Here is a 17,950-nt window from a genome sequence, read left to right as displayed (position 1 = left end):
AACAATATTTTCCGCTCATCTTAATAGCATTTAAATGTTAGATAGCCTTTTTCCCAAACTTTTTAATTCAAGCACATTAAATTAAGAAACGAATCTTCGGTATAGGTTTTGATACCATGAATAAAAATAAGTTAAATGTACGAATGGAACTTTAAACCCGGATTAACAATTTAACAAGCATTCTATAAAAGCAAGCAGTTAGTTTCCCTATTAATCAAATTTCGTCTTAATTTTCACTTGACAACAGACCTTAAGTATTTTTTATCAAAACACGTGTATATTTTTTACTGACCCCTCAAGCTCGGTCACAAACAAATAATTAAAGTTTTTATACCAATAACCTGTTTTATTACAGCATCTTGTAACCTAATCTTAGTTAGATCTTAGCAATAATCAAGTGTGTAAAAAGATGTATTCATATTTTATAAACCGTATAAGTAATTTGTTTGTTGTAGCTATTTGTGAGCTAAATTTGTAGTAAAAAGGTTAAAACAGAGGCGGACTAGGGAAAGGTATTTATAAATGTCTAAAATTGGTGAAATGCGATGATCATGTTTAGAAAAAAATACCAAAATTGAGCCCCAGATAACTTCATTAGACTTCATAATAATTGAAACAAACCATAGGATGTATCATTACACAACAATATAAAAAATGCGTATATGTTTGTCTATTATGCTTATTTCATTCATTTCATTCACTGCTGAGCAAATTAAAGACCCGAGATATAGCAAAATCAACTTCTTTTCAAAGATAATAATTAAAAAATACCAAGAAAAGACAGTTTCTGAAGTAGGGAATAATAATAATATATTTGTAGGCTATCATAACCTAGCGAGTCAGCTAGTACAAAAAATTACTAAGCCTTGAATTGAACCTAGGAGCTCATAATCAGTTGCCATAATACTAACGCAATAACACACGCAACTAATGTGTCTTCAGTCGGGAAGTCCATGTTAGTATGTTGACGTCAAATGGAGTGACAATTAAAATGCCCGTGCCATATAAGATCAGTGTACTGTATGTACTCAATATGTATTGATTGTGATAACACGCACGAGGGACGAATACTAATACTGGACTCATTTTATGTAGGTTAGGTTTTGAAGAAGTGGGGTGTTTGTTTGTCGTATGGTTAGTGGTCAACCTAGTGTCAAAGTTGTTCAAGCCGCCCGAGAGGCCTGTGACGTGGCTTAACGACTGTTATCTTATTGACAACAACCGGGACCGACTTTTAACGTGCCCTCCGAAGCACGAAGACGCCCAGTTCAAATACCACTATGCGGTCACCCATCTATGGAATGACCGCGCCAATGGTTGCTTAACCCACAAATCGTTTACCGACCGGTGAGCGCAAATGTGTGTATGTGACTTAAGAGCTTTTTGTTTAAGATATTCGAGTTGGATTTTGAGTGCTAAAACTATAATTTGGAGCTTTAAATTACCATATCAAGAAATAATCACTTATTTTATTCCAAATACATTTTTGTGACATAATTTGTCTTTAGCAAAAAATATATCAATTAATTAAAGTACATAAGTAAATGACTTAAAAGTCTAAAGATCTTTCGATTATTCCGTTACCGTGGTTTGTCTTTCTCACAGGCAGCTAGTTAAAAACTAGATTGAAAAAGACAAAACATTAATTAACTTATCTGAGCTCATTTATAAATCAGCTGGAAATTAACGCGATTTAACAAACAAGTAAAAATCTTTTAACTATTATTAGATTTATAAAAAACTATATTATTAAATGCCTAAACAAGCAAGTATTAATATCACGTCCATTAATCTATCAAAAAATTAAATACAAAGTCCAATTTAAAAAAACCTTCAATACCTCATACAAAAAATAACCAAGTACATAAATTTTTTGCATATTTTTCTCATTGAAGTATGCAAATTTGATAATGAATTGAAATCATTAGCGCTGACACGTCTGTATGTATTTGACCTTAGTATATAAATAATATATTATCTGATAAATGACTGATGGAAACTGATTATAATGTATGACCTTATAGATATGTATGAGGTTTTTTCACAGGAAATTTTTGGGTTCAAAGTTAAAGTAAACTGCTAACAAATATTATTGGCTATAACTATAGAATATAATTAAACCATAATAATTAAATATTTACAATATATAACAATATAAACAAAAGGGAGTATGTCACGCCTCGTAGTATTTCTTTTTATTTAAAACGTTAACAAAACAATATGTTTATCTTGCTGAAGTAATCTACCGGTTTTTTTTTATTTCGGGCTACAGCTAACATTCATTTTTCTGTAGCCAAAGTATCATTATTTTAAGATTTCCTTTAGAAATGAACTTAATTTCATTCTTCTAAGAGTAATTTATAAAAAAAGTAGGTACACAGACTGAAACTATGGTCTTATAATTTCCCAAAAGTTATTTCATAAAGAATAAACCACCAAATCATAATTAAAAATGCATAAAAATTTAATAACTACAAACTTCCGACCTCACTAATTACAAACCAAAATTTTGAGAGTACATATTGCAACATATCCGAAACAATCAAAATCTTAAAACAGCCAAGGTGAAGGCAAACAAAGCATGAATTAAACCATTAATTTAGATCTGTACCCACCACCGTGACAACACGACACCCAAACAATTTTGAAACCAAATTGTCTCCATCCCGTAATCAAATACGTCTTTTCCTTGCAATGAAGAAATCACTGAGCATTTTCCAAATAAAAATCCCACACAGGGAACTGTAAACCTTATGTATATAGACATAAAGACGAATAAAAGTGTATATATAAGTTGGTAGGTGAATGCAAAGGTAGTTTCGCAAACGGCTCGTCCTCGCACTGTGTGTGCAAGTGTGCCCCGAAGCGTGTCCATCTTGGATTTAGGAAACCGTCATGTGCGATGGTTTCTAGATATATTTAGGTATCGTAGCGTGACTAACTCGATGTAATGTACACTAGAATTTAACTTTCGAGATGATTGTTATTTAATATTTTTTGAATAGAATTTTATATATTTATTTGCAAGAGTAAACCCTTGCCTAGCGGTGGGATATCAGTGGGTTTAAAAAAACTGCAACGGATCTTAAATCTAGTGACAAAATATCGCTATATTTTGTCATTTTGATATGCAAATTATCGGTTAATAATCCTAAAAAAATAAAAGTAATACAATGATCAGAATATAAAAACCAAATCCAAAAAAAATAGAGATCTTTTTGCTTGACGTCTTGGCCGGGTTACACTAGCAGTTCCTAATTATACAGGTAATATGTTATATGTATATGATGTGTTCATATGAACTGGTGGCAACAAAATGGGCAAGTTCCCTTTACTCATCACACAAAAGAAGTGTGTTTATCATACTTTCATGACGAACTATTTAACCGAAATCTTAAGAATAAGATTAAACTTTCGTATTCCGGCTGCTTCTCTTACCTTTAGTCTCTTCAATTCCGAATAAAATTTTCTAAAATACATACATATATCTAAAAAGGGCTTCTTTTCTTGTACTGTATGTACTTTAAATATTAGTAAGTATATCGGCATGCAGTATACTGATGTGTTGTTTCGTTTCAGTTATGGTCTTCTGGGAGCGTCAGGGTGCGGCAAGACGACGCTGCTGTCGTGCATCGTGGGCAGGCGGAAACTGAACAGCGGAGAGATATGGGTGCTCGGAGGAAAGCCGGGAACCAAAGGTAACCATCATAGTCTTTAGGATAAAACTTTTGACCTCTTGAGGAAATAACTGCAGTTTAAAATAGGAGATATGGTCAATTTATGAGCGTTCGTAGAAAAAGCGATGGAGAATGCTGCTTTACAAATAATGAAGTAGGTAACTACTATAAAAATGCAAAGTTTATAGTAAGGTTTTGGTAGTAAATAGAATGAAGAAGTAATGAGCAATAAAATATAGCAACTTTAGTAACGTAATTTTTGTCATAAATCATAAACCCACCTTAGAAAAATCATATCTTTATCTATTCTTTGTCTTCTATACTTAAAAGAAGATCACAGCCAAAACATCCACTCAAGGCCAGCAGCATCTTGACTCCAAGTCTTCTTACCTCTCTATTCTTTCCTCAGGGTCTGGAGTCCCCGGCAAGCGCGTAGGCTACATGCCTCAGGAAATAGCCCTGTACGGGGAGTTCACCATCAAGGAGACGATGATGTACTTCGGCTGGATCTTCGGCATGGAGACCAGGGAGATCGTGGAGCGGCTGCGGTTCCTGCTCGACTTCCTCGACCTGCCGAGTGAGAACAGAATGGTGAAGAATTTGAGGTTAGTACTAGTAGTATTTTTCAATTATTATTTCGGTGCTAGCCATAATTATCATTATCAGCTTCAAGTCCAGTGCAATGGACGAAGAGTTTGAGGTTAGTAGGTACAACCTTTCTGAAATGATTTTTTAATTTTATTTTGATGCTAGCCATAAATATTATCATCAACTTTAAGTCGTCCACTGCAATAGACTCACTTATGAAATTCTCGCATTATTTTTGGTTATTCTATTTCTATATACTGTATGGATTTGCGAATTGATTATGATATATAATTTTTTTTAGAAAGGGGATCTATATATGTAATTAATATTATATTTTTTAATGACTTCTGAAACACGAAACAGATCGCTCAAGGGCTTAACGCATCAAGAGCTACTTACTCTATATATTGATAAGAAAAATAGCTATAATAATATACGAGTATCTGTGATGATTCTAAGAACACACAATTTGAGCTTCCTCACTAAGTAGTTATTAGTACAACTAGCTATGACTATTTTAAAAGTGCTAAATTTACTTCAAGAACTTATTCATAGAAAAGCCAATTTGTTAAGAATTCAAAGTAATTACTCACATTCATGATTTAACGATTCTCTCTATTGTCAGTGTAAAGTGATAGATTATTATGAAATCTATACAAAAGACTGTTCCGAGAAAACGTTGCCGCATCGTTTTGTTTTATAACTTAAATTCTATTATTGTGGTACACGTTTAAGTAAATTAGTGGCAATATCCAGATATACTACGGTAATATACTACTTATATTGTAAATGAAATGAGAAATGTTGGATGGATGACTCTTTCATGAAAGTACAATTGATTAGAATATTAATAAATTCTACATATACATACTTTTTAACTTGATTTAACACATAAATATAAATATAAATATCATTGCACAACTCACATATGGCCATTTTATTCCAAACTAAGCAAAGCCTATATTACGGAAACCAAATAACTGATAAACATACTTATATACTTCTAAATACATACTTATATAGATAAACTAGCTGACCCGCGCAACTTTACTTGCGTCACATAGGAGAGAATGGGCCAAAATTTTCCCGATTTTATAACATTTTTCACTGGTACTCTGCTCCTATTAGTAGTAGCGTAATGATATATAGCCTATAACCTTTCTCGATAAATGGACAATCTAACACTGAAATATTTTTTCAAATCGGTCCAGTAGTTCCTAAGATTAGCGCGTTCAAACAAACAAACAAACTCTTCAGCTTTATAATATTAGTATAGATTGACGACTATTAGAACTAAAAATGAACATTGTCATGACTAAGACAAAATATTGGTAGAATATATATTTGCGAAAGGAAACGTATATAAGGTGTTATGTAAAGCGTGAGTGTGTGAGTGACGTCACACATATTGACTGTCAATATTAGCACATAGCACTCAGACAATAGTAGGTATAGGTAAGAACTGTCGTGAATTGCGAGAATTGTGTAAAAAATATGCAATTTTATATGACAAAGTTGTTTTGATTTTTTTGTTTGGTTGTCGAGAGTCATCTCTGAAATGATTATAATCTATAACTGACTGCTCATATACTCTTTAGTAGCCCGGAGCTTGGTAAAGAGCCTGGTATATGGAAAAAGGTTTCTTTTCGTTTTTTTTAAAGACAACTCCCGCACTAAGAATTGCTCTTGTGTAGAGGTTTGCCCTCTCTCTTTATTGGATAGATTTAAATTGAAGAATAAATGTAAATTGCGAAATATTTCAGCGAATTTCATTCATCTCTCCTTTGGGTGCAAGTGTGATATTAATAAAAGCATAAGTTAGTTAATAATAATCAGTTGTCCAATGATAATATGATATGAATAATCAATTATTGGGCCACTTTCTAACATTTAACTATTCAATGACTCTAACCTTAGAAATCGAAAGCCCTTTTATAAATAGAACCATTTATTAAAGTACATGTCAAAATTAATGATAGACATAAGTATACATCAAAGTTAAATACACACATGATTTAATGTTTGTAGTTATGATACTTTATTTCGCCCGTGCCTTTACCCGTATTTAAAATGACTTTACTTTTTTAAGGATTAGTCCACGCTATTCCCAAAAGGCAACGGGGACAGAAATAAATAGTCGTAAAACATACAAATTTACAAGACTTACATACGAAATATAAAGAAGTCCTAAAGCCTGAATTGGTCTGAATGAACTGGAATATTTAAAATCGGTCCAGCAGTTCTTGAGATTACTCCCAACACACAAACTTATTATATTATTATGTATATTATTAAAGAGCTATATTTAAAAATAATTTCTATTACGTAAGTATCGATGAATGACGTATAATATTAAGTTTTTGCCCGTCATATCTCGTGGACTGACAGGTTAATTATTGTGAAACGTTCATGAATGTATGTATGTATGTATGTATGTATTATTAGTATTTATGTAACAGTTTCTTATTTACAGTCACGTGTTTGTAAATATGTATGGAGGTTTACACGTTAATTTGTTTAGTTTTGTTTAATATAAGAGTAGGGTAGTAGACTTGCCCCCTATTACATGGGATTAACAATATTACCTTATGGTAAAAGGTTTCTCTGCTTACACCTTTGGCTGTAACACGCGTGAAATTATAAAACAAAATAATTAGAGAAGCATATTTAAGTAGATTGCGCTTACCCCCGGTTTATGAGTACATTTAGCGGTAGTTTATCTATTCAATAGCATTTAAACTCATACAAAAACGCTATTTTTAGAATTCTTAGTTTGTCCTTATATTGTCGAAACCAACATAATCAAAATTCTGTCTCCAAATTGTTTTGGCTAGCGTTAGCTTTGAAGCCTTACCCCCCTTTCATTTCAGGACGAGTTCCGTAATATCTAAGCAAAATGGACTAACACGTAAAAAATGGTTTAATATCAAATAAACCTTATTATTTGCCGTCAATTTTTATCTGCAAAAAAGTTGCCTTCTTCTATATTAACACAAGCTATCACACCACTAAATTACATCTAACTTGTTAAGCAGTTTAACAAAATATATCAGTTTCAGACAGAAATAGCTACTTTCAAGTAAAAGTTCAGATTCAATTAAGAAATATGTTAATAATGTTAACACACTGTGTCCAAATTACTCAATACAATTGCCCATTCGGTTCAGTAACATTGTTTCAACCTACAATAAGTCTTTACTCGTACAAGCAGCGTAGCGAATGCGTTTGTACGCGTTTGTCCACGTTCGTCATGCTCTCATGCTACACACTGTTCAATGGTTTGTTTGTTTATGTTTATAACTATTGTTATTGTGTTTAAATATTTGACAAGTAATTAGTGCTGTTGAAAGACTGATTAGTAAGGGTTTGAGATGATTATTTTTTATTAAGAGGTAGATTATGGGACAGTAGAAGGTATGCAAAGTCCCCAACCCGCATTTGACGACGTTGTGGTCTCAAGGCCTAACCCCTCCCTCAATACGGCAGGAGACCCTTGCACAGCAGTGGGACATTAATGGGTTAAATTTATTTATTTATGGAAATTCTGATATCGGTAACGGTACGAAACAAAGATTAGTTAGATTAATTTTCGTTATTTTGTTAAGTGTTTCCAATATTTAGGTCTCATTTAATCTACATGGACGGTAAACCAGCTCAGCTAGTAAGTTTTGTTTCCCAGAGTGGCTATGAGACGTCCACGTTTCAAAACTGTTTATTTTGTAAAACTAAACCAGAGAGTGTGATCACTAAACATATGTATTATAATCCATAGTTATTGTGCGTCCTTCGAAATACACCCGAATTCACCTAAATAAACATAATGTATGCAGCAATCACAGCTCTATATTGTTCCAATACAATTTCTAAGTAGTATTTTCTTAAAGTTCAGTACCCAAACTGCAATAGGCAAATAAATGGGAACACAGTAATGAATGATACAGCTGAGAGCAAACATTAATACAACGATACTATTTGTTAAACACCCGTTACAAACAACTAGATGCTAAGTGCCCGATGAGACAACACCTACTTAGATTTAGTACATTTTAGTTAAATTGCAATTCAAGTGTTTCTTTGATTTCCCGTCAAACCAGATGTGTCGTACTGAATTGTTTCTAACGGCTGAGTACTGAAACGTTACTGAAATTTCAGTGACGTTTAATTATTAATAGGTCTGTCTATATTGCCACATTACGCGTTAAAATGACAGGTACGATATTTAACCTGTATTTTAATTAGTTTCAAAATTCAGTAACAAGAAACTTTAATTTGATAGATACTCCTTTACTATTAGCATTAAAAATTCACCTTTTACGTAAGAAATCCCACGTTCAAACTATAGGCAACACGCCGATGATTTTTCTAAAACCGATGCTTTCGAAACAAATTGTTATAAGTATCGACAAAAAAGACATCTTCAGGATGTAGAAAAATATTGTGAGGAGACCTTAAATGTAAAATAAAATTTTTGAATAAAATATAATTCAGTATCGCGATTCTGTACTGTCGGTACTGTCGTGTATCGAAAGTTTGACATTTAAAATGTACTGCCAAAAAAGTTCATATGACGCCCATCAGAGGCGCTGATCAGATTTTCATACAAAATTTCTCAATGATTAGCCGGTTGTCAGTAGTCGATAGTAGTAGAGAATCGAGCTACTGTTCTGTGTCTCTTTCAATGTTCAGTTTTCACAAATACTAAGGTTAAATCACTGTAAGAAGCACCTATTAGTTGACGGTACTATTTCAGTTACCGTTCGTCGACCTTCAGACACCTACTGCATTTCACCTTGCGTCGCTGGGGCCAACGACTTTGTGCTCCAAACTTAACCTCGTACTGCGAAACTGATTTAATTATATACCAACTAATTAATAGGTTGACCAATGAAGGAAAGAAATAATGTGTGGAAAAATTACGATCTGAAATGATATATCGTGTGAACTATTTTATCTAACTACGTTCACAAAGTTACAAAAGTTTAGTAAAACAGTCAATTCAAACTCTTTATGAAATGTCAAATACATTTCAGCATAATAATACGATGAAGTGATGTTACCTACTATATCGTATTTTCATTGGCATTGAAGTGCATATTATAATGTTTCAGTCTATAGTAAATTAAATTTTAACATCATTAACGGAAAACACAAACATGAGCATCTTAGATCAACCTTTTACGAGTACAAGTTTAATAAGTTTCTGTTGACCTATGGCTAGTTTCGGAGATACATTTAACAGTAGTTTATCTATTCAATAGCGTTTAAGCTCATTTAAATATGACAGTTTGAATAAATAAACTACCGCTTTATGTGCCTCAGAAAAGAACTAGTCAAGTATCCTACAACGATAATGTCCTCCTAGCCGATATACGGCTACGGCGGTCAGTTTCATTGAAACTTGCCATCTGTGCAGGACTTTGTTTATAGTGTCCAAGTGTGTGCACAATACACAGGTACACTCTCTATTCCATCACTCTCATAGTTTGGTGGGACGGATAACCGACACGACCAGTGAGAGGTCAGGCGCAGGACCGACGGCTTTACGTGCTCTCCGAGGCACGGAACCTACAACGATAGTATTATCGTCAACTAACAGCAACAAAATCTCTCGCTGTATACCAGGGGTTCCCAACCTTTTCTTAGTCCGGGACCACTTCTATATTATTCTTGTTATCAGGGACCACTATGTTAGTATATTAAAGATAAAATGTATTAAAAATCCTGAAAATTGTAAATTTTAAATTCATTCGCGGACCACATTTTGACTTGACCACTGGTGGTCGGCGGACCACCGGTAGGGAACCACTGCTGTATACAATACCAGATTATCTCTAGTCGTCAATATCGCAACAAAAGCGTTATAACACAATTTATAAAGCCGTTATTACGTCATTCACTTTCACAATACTATAACAATAACGAGATGTTATGGAGAGGAGAAATTTTATAACTTTGATACAAGAGGTTCTGGGGGTCCAAGGTCACGTGGAGGAATGAACACATGTGATGGAGAAATTAGAAGTCTTTGTAATGGTGACAAGCTTTTGTTGTGCCTTTTGGAATAATGTACTAGTCATGCTAAAGAAAATTTCTGGAGTGTATTTGAAAGTACCTAATTTTGTTTTTTGTCCTACATTCGTGTAATTTTTGCGGTACTTTAGCTACTTTAGGTAGTGCCAAAGTTATTCTTAAGTATATATAACCCATTATCCTATCTACATATAAAATTTAATAAAAAGATTTCCAGATATAAGTACTTACAATATCTATAATGTAAACAATACCGAAATTCGTACCTTTTTAAAGGTTATTTTGGTATAAGTATTTTAACGTGAACGTGGCGTACAAAAAGTTATCTTTTCAATGTTCCTTCTTTCTTGTTTTTACATCAAGCCCGTTAAGACATACCGATTAGATATACAAATTATCTCAATGTATATGCTCCCTTGACTACCAACTAAAAAACTAAAAATATTCCACAACAAAATCACTAAATCTTCAATTCTCTTTCAGTGGTGGTCAACAGCGTCGAGTATCCTTCGCAGTAGCTCTCATGCACGACCCAGAGCTTCTGATCTTGGACGAGCCGACTGTGGGCGTGGACCCGCTGCTGCGTCAGTCCATCTGGACCCACCTGGTCAGGATCACCAGCTCCGGAGACAAGACTGTCATCATCACCACCCATTATATCGAAGAGGCTCGGCAGGCGCATTGTGTAAGTATTATTTTATTTAAAAATTCTGCTCGTTTTACTTTTGGTTCGTTTATTAGTCATTTTACTTTTGTTTTTTATCTTCTGCACGTTTTAAGCTTTGATAGGACAAGCATAATAATATGATAGTTTAAAGGTAGCATTGACAGTATAGCTTGTGACTCGACCAGTTTAACCTACGCCGAAATATAAGGTCTAATGTAAAATGCGTCTTCATGTTTATTCCCATATTCTAATATATAACTGGACAAAATGAATACTTTAGTATCTAATTTCAGTATTCTTATATCACTACTTAAAAAATAACCAAAGATTTAAGGTACATCAAGTAATCGTGGAACTTAAACAAGTATAAAACTACAGTGATTGAATAATGTTTATAGTTAATTAAACACATTAATCTTCAAACTACTAAATTTTAATCACATTAGGGCAAGATAACCACTTTTTTGTACAAATTCCTAACTTGACAACCACGTTTAAAACAAGTATTAAAAGTTAGACAAAAAATTATAAACTTTGTCCTTTTACTTATAAGTCATTTATAAAAAGGACTAAGCAAAAACTCGTACACAATTGTAGAAAAAAGTTTTAAAAGAATAACTAAATGCTGTTGATATATTATTTATTTTAATTAAAGGTAATCAATTCTTATATAATACTTTACACGATGAAAGAAGTTACTAAATATTTGTCACTTGCTTTAACAATGAAACAAATATTTAGATGAAACCTTGCCTGCGTAACAATTCTTGATCAGTTCTTGAAAAAAATCAAAGTTTACAACCTGCACTTGATCAGTGTGGTGGATTCAAAGTCTAATCCTTTAGTTAATACAAAACCACACCTTGTGTTCGTGGTGATGGGTAGAGACAAAAGAATGTCACTTGCTAAAACCGCCACAAATTCCATGCACCTTGCATGCCTAAAAGTTCTTTATCAAATTTTTTGAGGGCACACTAAAACCCCATTCCGCCAACCTTGCCAATGGTGGTCTCAAGACCTAACTTCTCCTTCGTTCGGGAGTAGACCCTTGCCCAGCAGTGGGACAGTCATGAAACAAAATAAGTTTAAACAAAAAAAGGAACTGAAACCCAATATGACGTATTTATGTTACTTCTAAGAAGACCTACATAGTATTAAAAACTAAAATAGGAACTCGAAACGATACATGTTTTTGCTAAGTAAACCTACATAGTATTTACGTAAATAGCCTTGCCTAACAAAGAATACATCTTCAACAAGGATATGTAATCTCAAAACACCATATACAGAGCATAAACAAGACTTGGCGGAAGTAGACACTTCCTAGCTCTTTAACTATTTAGATAATATACTAAGTAACTTAAGTATAACGTAGTTAAAGGAAAACCGAATTACACTTTTAAGATTTTTCAAAGTTATGTGTGAAAAGTTAATGCTCGAAGATTTTTATATTTAGTATAAATGGTCTATTTGCGGTACCATCGAGAATCGAAAGTTTGACATTTAAATTGTATTGTCACATATATTTGAGGCTAAGCCTATAAGCCAATAAGAAGACTAATAGTAAGACTAGTTTTAGATAAATCAGTGGTGTTGCCTCGAGTTCGAACCTGCAACCTCTTGCGTGGGAGGTATCAACTTATACCACTCGGCTATCACTGCTCTATGGACGAAATAAAGGCCAGAAATATATCAGACGGTCTCCGGATCTAGACAAAGGATAGCCAACGTCGTTCCAATTTCCACACAAACAAACTACTAACCTCGTTTATATTAAAGTATATTATTTAACAGAAATGTCTCAATGTGACACAGATAATGCATAATATTCGTAACTGGTATGTATGAATGTATGAATTAAGTGTTATGTGGAAAAAGTTCTGCAATATTTACTAATTATACGAATTAAAATACAAACAGGTGAAATAATGGTTAGTAAATTGTAGCTACATATATATTAAAGTAGTTTTTGAGAGTGGGGTCAAGAAACTTAACATTTGGCAATTTGTCGGAGGGTCAATAAACGTGAATTTCCACAGTGGATACTACCATTTTTAAAGCGAGTTAGGTACCTTAAAATGAGCCCTAAAGCATCTTCTAGGGGCATTGATCTGGTTTTCATACAGAGTTTGTCAATAGATACCTGGTTGTCAATAGTCTAGAGTCGTAGAAAATCGCGCTTCTGTAAAAGACGGGTTTTCTTCTGCGTTGGAAAATGCTATAAATGTTGATAATTGTCAATTAAGATAACAGTCGTTAAGCCACGTCAAAGGCCTTCGTGCGGCTTGAACAACTTTGACACTAGGTTGACATTTAGCAATACGATATGAAGAAGAAGACGAAAAAAATATGTAAAGATCTCTGCAAATTCCATTCTAAGCCTACCCATAGCTTCGACTCGTGATATTATTATATACTAGCTGACCCGTGCGGCTCCGCTCGCGTGAATTTCGTACTGTTGCTTATTCGTTTGAGCAAGCGAATTGCGAAGCGCTCGATACACCTACACATAAAAATGCTAACAACTCTTTTGTCATCTAATGGTTATTTACGAAAGGGACCCGAAGGGCACACAATGTGACACAGGCTCAGGTAGGCCTGATTTCCTGTGGTTACCTTCTTTTCCGCTCTCGTCTGTATCCGTACCAGTTTACAGTGTAAAATATAATACCTTATTATAGACTGACCATTGCTTACCCGTCTGGATTCAGAATATTATTATAGCTACAGACAGACCTATCTGCGCCGGAGCTCTTCACCGCGTAACCCGTAATTATTTTTTATATATCATCCGTTGTTTATTTTTTAAAACTTACCACATAGTCTGTTTCATAGCTATCCAATTTATTTCCAAAATGCAACCAATTAATTTGGTTATGTGTTTCGAACAACAACGCCATCTGTTAGTTGCGACGAACAACGACAACAAACGAAATTACTCGATTTGCCATCTAGGATATCCCGACCGCACCGGACCCACGTAAACCAACATTTTTGTGTACTATATCATACAACATTTATGTTTTAAAATCTTATAAATGTATAGCATGTTTCAAAGGTATTTTTTTTTACAATAAAGCCATTAAAATAAATTAATTAGAAAAAACATGCTTTGTTGCGGACTATAACGCCATCTATTGGTTGGTGCGAACAACAGGTATCGATACGGCGGGCGCCGCGTTAACTTTATGCGAATGTTGTGAAATGGATTGTAAAGCCATCTATGGTCTCTATAGGGAAACGCAGGTTCAAACGATTTTTACGTATTTTTTACAATTTTCTAAAAATCTTTGAAATTTTATGCTATAAAAAGTATCCTAGAAATTGCTCCACTACTTATTCTATGCATATACCAAATTTCAGTGCATTCTATTCGGTAGTTTTTACGTGATAGCGACACATACAGACGGAGGACAGACAGACAGACAGACAGACAGACAGACAGAAAAGAAAATTATAAATTGCAGATTCGGTATCAGTATCCGTTACTAAACATCCCCCATTGGTTTTTTTTTAAATATATTCAATGTACAGAATTGACCTCTCTACAGATTTATTATAAGTATAGATGTGTGTTTTTATACCGCTAACGTTTGTGAATCCGCTTCCTCGTTTACGCACTTGTCATTAACACCGACTAAGCGAGTTTTACATTAGAGTCTTGTAAAAAAAATATAAAGTTTTTTTAAATAAATTTAGTTTGTTTGCTTCCGGTGATTAAAAAAGAATAATTATACTTTGTTTTTGGTATTTTGAGTAATTATATTTGTTTCCTTATCATGCTAGAGTTAGTTGTTGAAAGCCTTATAATCGTCTCGGTTATCTTATTATGAGGTATCTTAATAGATCCTACTAATATTATAAATGTGAAAGTTGTTCGAGATTTATGTATGTATGTATGTTTTTAACAAATTCTCACAAAAACTTCTGAACGGCTTTATATGAGATTCTGTATGCAGGTAGTTTGGACCTTGAATTTACGTACAAATAGGATATTTTACCCCGAAAAATCTTTTCACTTTCACTAAGACGAATGGACCTTGGATACACAAGATGTTTTTAACCCGGGTACCCCTAAAATCTTTTGACTCGAACGAAGTCTTCGCAAAGGCTCGTTTTTGATACATTTTACTAACATCTTTAATTTGGTTTATCCATCGTATAGGTTATCTAACACTTCTTCAGAACCTATAAAAATGCTCCTTAATTAAATAAAGCCAGGTTAATTAAACCAGTATATTTAACGTACGGAAGTGCGAACATCTAAGTTATTTAGTGACGTGTTCAATGGTCACGTGCCTCACGTGTCGGTTGCGAAATTTGCGCTGTCTTAAATAATTCCTCTCGAAAAAAGTTGCGCGTGCGCTTAGACGTGCGTGAGGACACCGCGCACGTGTGTGTGTGTGTGTATGTGTGTGTGTGTGTGTGTGTGTGTGTCGGAAGATGTGTGTTAGAAAAAAATAATTTGCAAAGTAAATAGTTTGTTTGATTTTAATAGAAACTTGATTTTTAGCAAGATTTATGTTTGCTGTTAGGTCATTTGTAAACTAAAAAGCGAGATTATTTTTTGTCTGATTCTGTAGGCTCGCAATTTGTTTTTTATCTTTGAAAATGTATTTTATTTTATGTATGACATAAGTAACATCAACTTATTTTTGACTGACATAATTGCACTTAAAAGTATTCCCGGAAAGCAAAGATTTTTTAAATCCCAGATAATAGCACTAAAGTACTCAATGGACTCAATGCGTAATCCTAACTAACTGCTGAAACAGAAATTCTGGGAGTAGGTAGATATTTACCCAGCAATGAGACAGTAATGGGTTACATATATTAATTACTTGCAAGATTGGCATATTATGTGCTTAAATAATCTAACACGAACGCAAAGTTTACTAAACTCAATATTAGTACTGGTTGGACTATTACACATCTCAAATGGAGTATAAACATAATGTCGTAAGCGCCCTTGAAACATTACTTGCGTGTGGTCATTTTGTGTTTACACCATCGTTTAATGCTCATAATGTGAGTTAAAGCCTTCTACTACGAGTTTTACGCTACTTGAAGACACAAGAATGTTATTTACTAAACTGGTTTTGACTAGGTTTTTGGTTACCAATGTTTTTTCTTCATTTTATACATACATATTTCTGACATAATATCACTTTTGTTGTGCCTTGACGTCTAAGTAGAGGTGTACGAATTGCATACTCTTTTCACCGATCGATAAAGACAGTCTAATTCGCAATTACACCGTAGTTTATATATAGGTACTGCACTGTTGTTTTCAAACCGACAACAAAATACTACATACGGGAATCAACGCAAATGCGCGTTTTATCTTCCAATGCGTGACGTTTTTGTGCTGGTAACACCGGCCATAGCCATAGGCTGAATCAGCGATGACAGGACTCCATGCACGAATGTTCATCCACCCTTATATTTTAATTTCTGCAACTACCGTCACATCGTATCCCTATTTTATAACCTATTAGAGATAATAGTGAAGTTTTGTAACATTTATTACTACGTCCCGGATAAAATGAATTTGTAGTAACAGAAGCACAGAATGTAGAAGCTGGTAGTTAATAAGTATGTTGTTAATTCCAGATCGGTCTGATGAGGAGCGGCAGGCTGCTGGCCGAGGAGTCACCACAAGCTCTGCTCACCATGTACAGCTGCATCTCGCTTGAAGATGTCTTCCTCAAGCTTTCGAGGAAACAAGGTAAGATTACAAGGCTTTGGCGGCCCTGCCATAGAATAATACTTACTAGAATAACATTTAGTGACTATAATATTGAAAGAATTTGTATCGATTCGAGGATATTCTTAAAAAGCTTGACGGCTACGTTATAACGCTTCAAACACCCGATTAGTAAAACAGTTAAACGTACGTACTATATGCTTTTTAAAACACCTACTTGAGATCAAGTTGTTTGGCGATACTTCGACATTAGTTGGAATAAACATTTTTTTTTACATAATTACCATACAACTGATGTATCGCCAAATTGTATTGAAAAGTGCTGTGACCGGAAAATTCTTGACATCTAATAATTCTCTAAATCACAAGCCAAAATAATAGCTCCGTTACAATCGTATCTGATAATTCCAAAAGCATTTCTAATAGAACAAAACTCAGTAGTACTCGTGAATTCTTCCTGTCTCCACCCATTCATAAAGTAATACAAAACGGACATTACCTAGGTTTACGATGGACAATAGTGTCGTAGTGTCACACGGAACATGACAATGGCGTAAAGGAAACTCACACGATATAGTGTAAATATTTCGTTATACAAGGAAGTGGAGACAATGTGGGACCCTTTTTATTATGCAGTTTAAATAGGTTTTCTTTAAACCTTAGAAGTGATAGAAAGAAAATTGTTACTGCCCGAGGGCTGAAATTTTACTTATGGACTATTTTGTCTATCAAAAATGTCAAAATGCTTCTTCGAATTGTTGACTGGCACTTAAATGTTGTCAATTATTACACTATTTTGGTCTGAATCTTAAATCTAATAGCTATACGCATATATTTTCTATGAATAAGTAGATTAAGTAGTTTTCACTTAAAAATGCGACATTCCGATCTTTTTGACAAACGTGAATACAAAAAAACAATACGTGAAATTTTACTGAATTATGTACAGTTTTGTTCCACTACAACTTTCTATTATTATTAAATAGGACTTATTAAAATATACTATCTAAACTCTTTCCCCGTCAGTTCCTCTGCGCGATAAATTGACCTTAATTTTTAAGGAAAATGTTATAATAATGTAATTTAATACGCACATTTAAACTAATCTATGCCGATAAAACCCGAATAAATGGGTATTTCTTAATATAGAATCACATTAGTAGAAACAGTAGACACTAAAGTAACATAAACTAGTTGACCCGCGCGGTTTCGCTCGCGTACAATCATCATCGTTTCATCCTATTTCAGAAATTCGTAGGTTAATTGTCAAGACAATATCTT

At 33.8% G+C, this 17,950-nt stretch overlaps 1 protein-coding gene across 3 annotated transcripts in view; it reads left to right on the top strand.

Moving 5' to 3' along the window:
* snu (ABC-type transporter snustorr) overlaps positions 1 to 17,950 on the top strand; it is a 118,125-nt gene that overhangs the window by 82,138 nt on the left and 18,037 nt on the right. For all 3 annotated transcript variants that reach the window (XM_076130391.1, XM_076130390.1, XM_076130389.1), the window contains exons 5-8: positions 3,580 to 3,698; positions 4,087 to 4,282; positions 10,779 to 10,980; positions 16,576 to 16,690. In XM_076130391.1, coding sequence (XP_075986506.1) covers positions 3,580 to 3,698; positions 4,087 to 4,282; positions 10,779 to 10,980; positions 16,576 to 16,690 — 632 coding nt within the window. The remainder of the gene's footprint in view (positions 1 to 3,579; positions 3,699 to 4,086; positions 4,283 to 10,778; positions 10,981 to 16,575; positions 16,691 to 17,950) is intronic.

Source organism: Anticarsia gemmatalis, chromosome 24 (assembly GCF_050436995.1).
Source record: "Anticarsia gemmatalis isolate Benzon Research Colony breed Stoneville strain chromosome 24, ilAntGemm2 primary, whole genome shotgun sequence".
Classification (NCBI taxonomy): domain Eukaryota; kingdom Metazoa; phylum Arthropoda; class Insecta; order Lepidoptera; family Erebidae; genus Anticarsia; species Anticarsia gemmatalis.
Note: the sequence above shows the minus strand (reverse complement) of the source record. Positions and strands in the feature narration are given on the sequence as shown.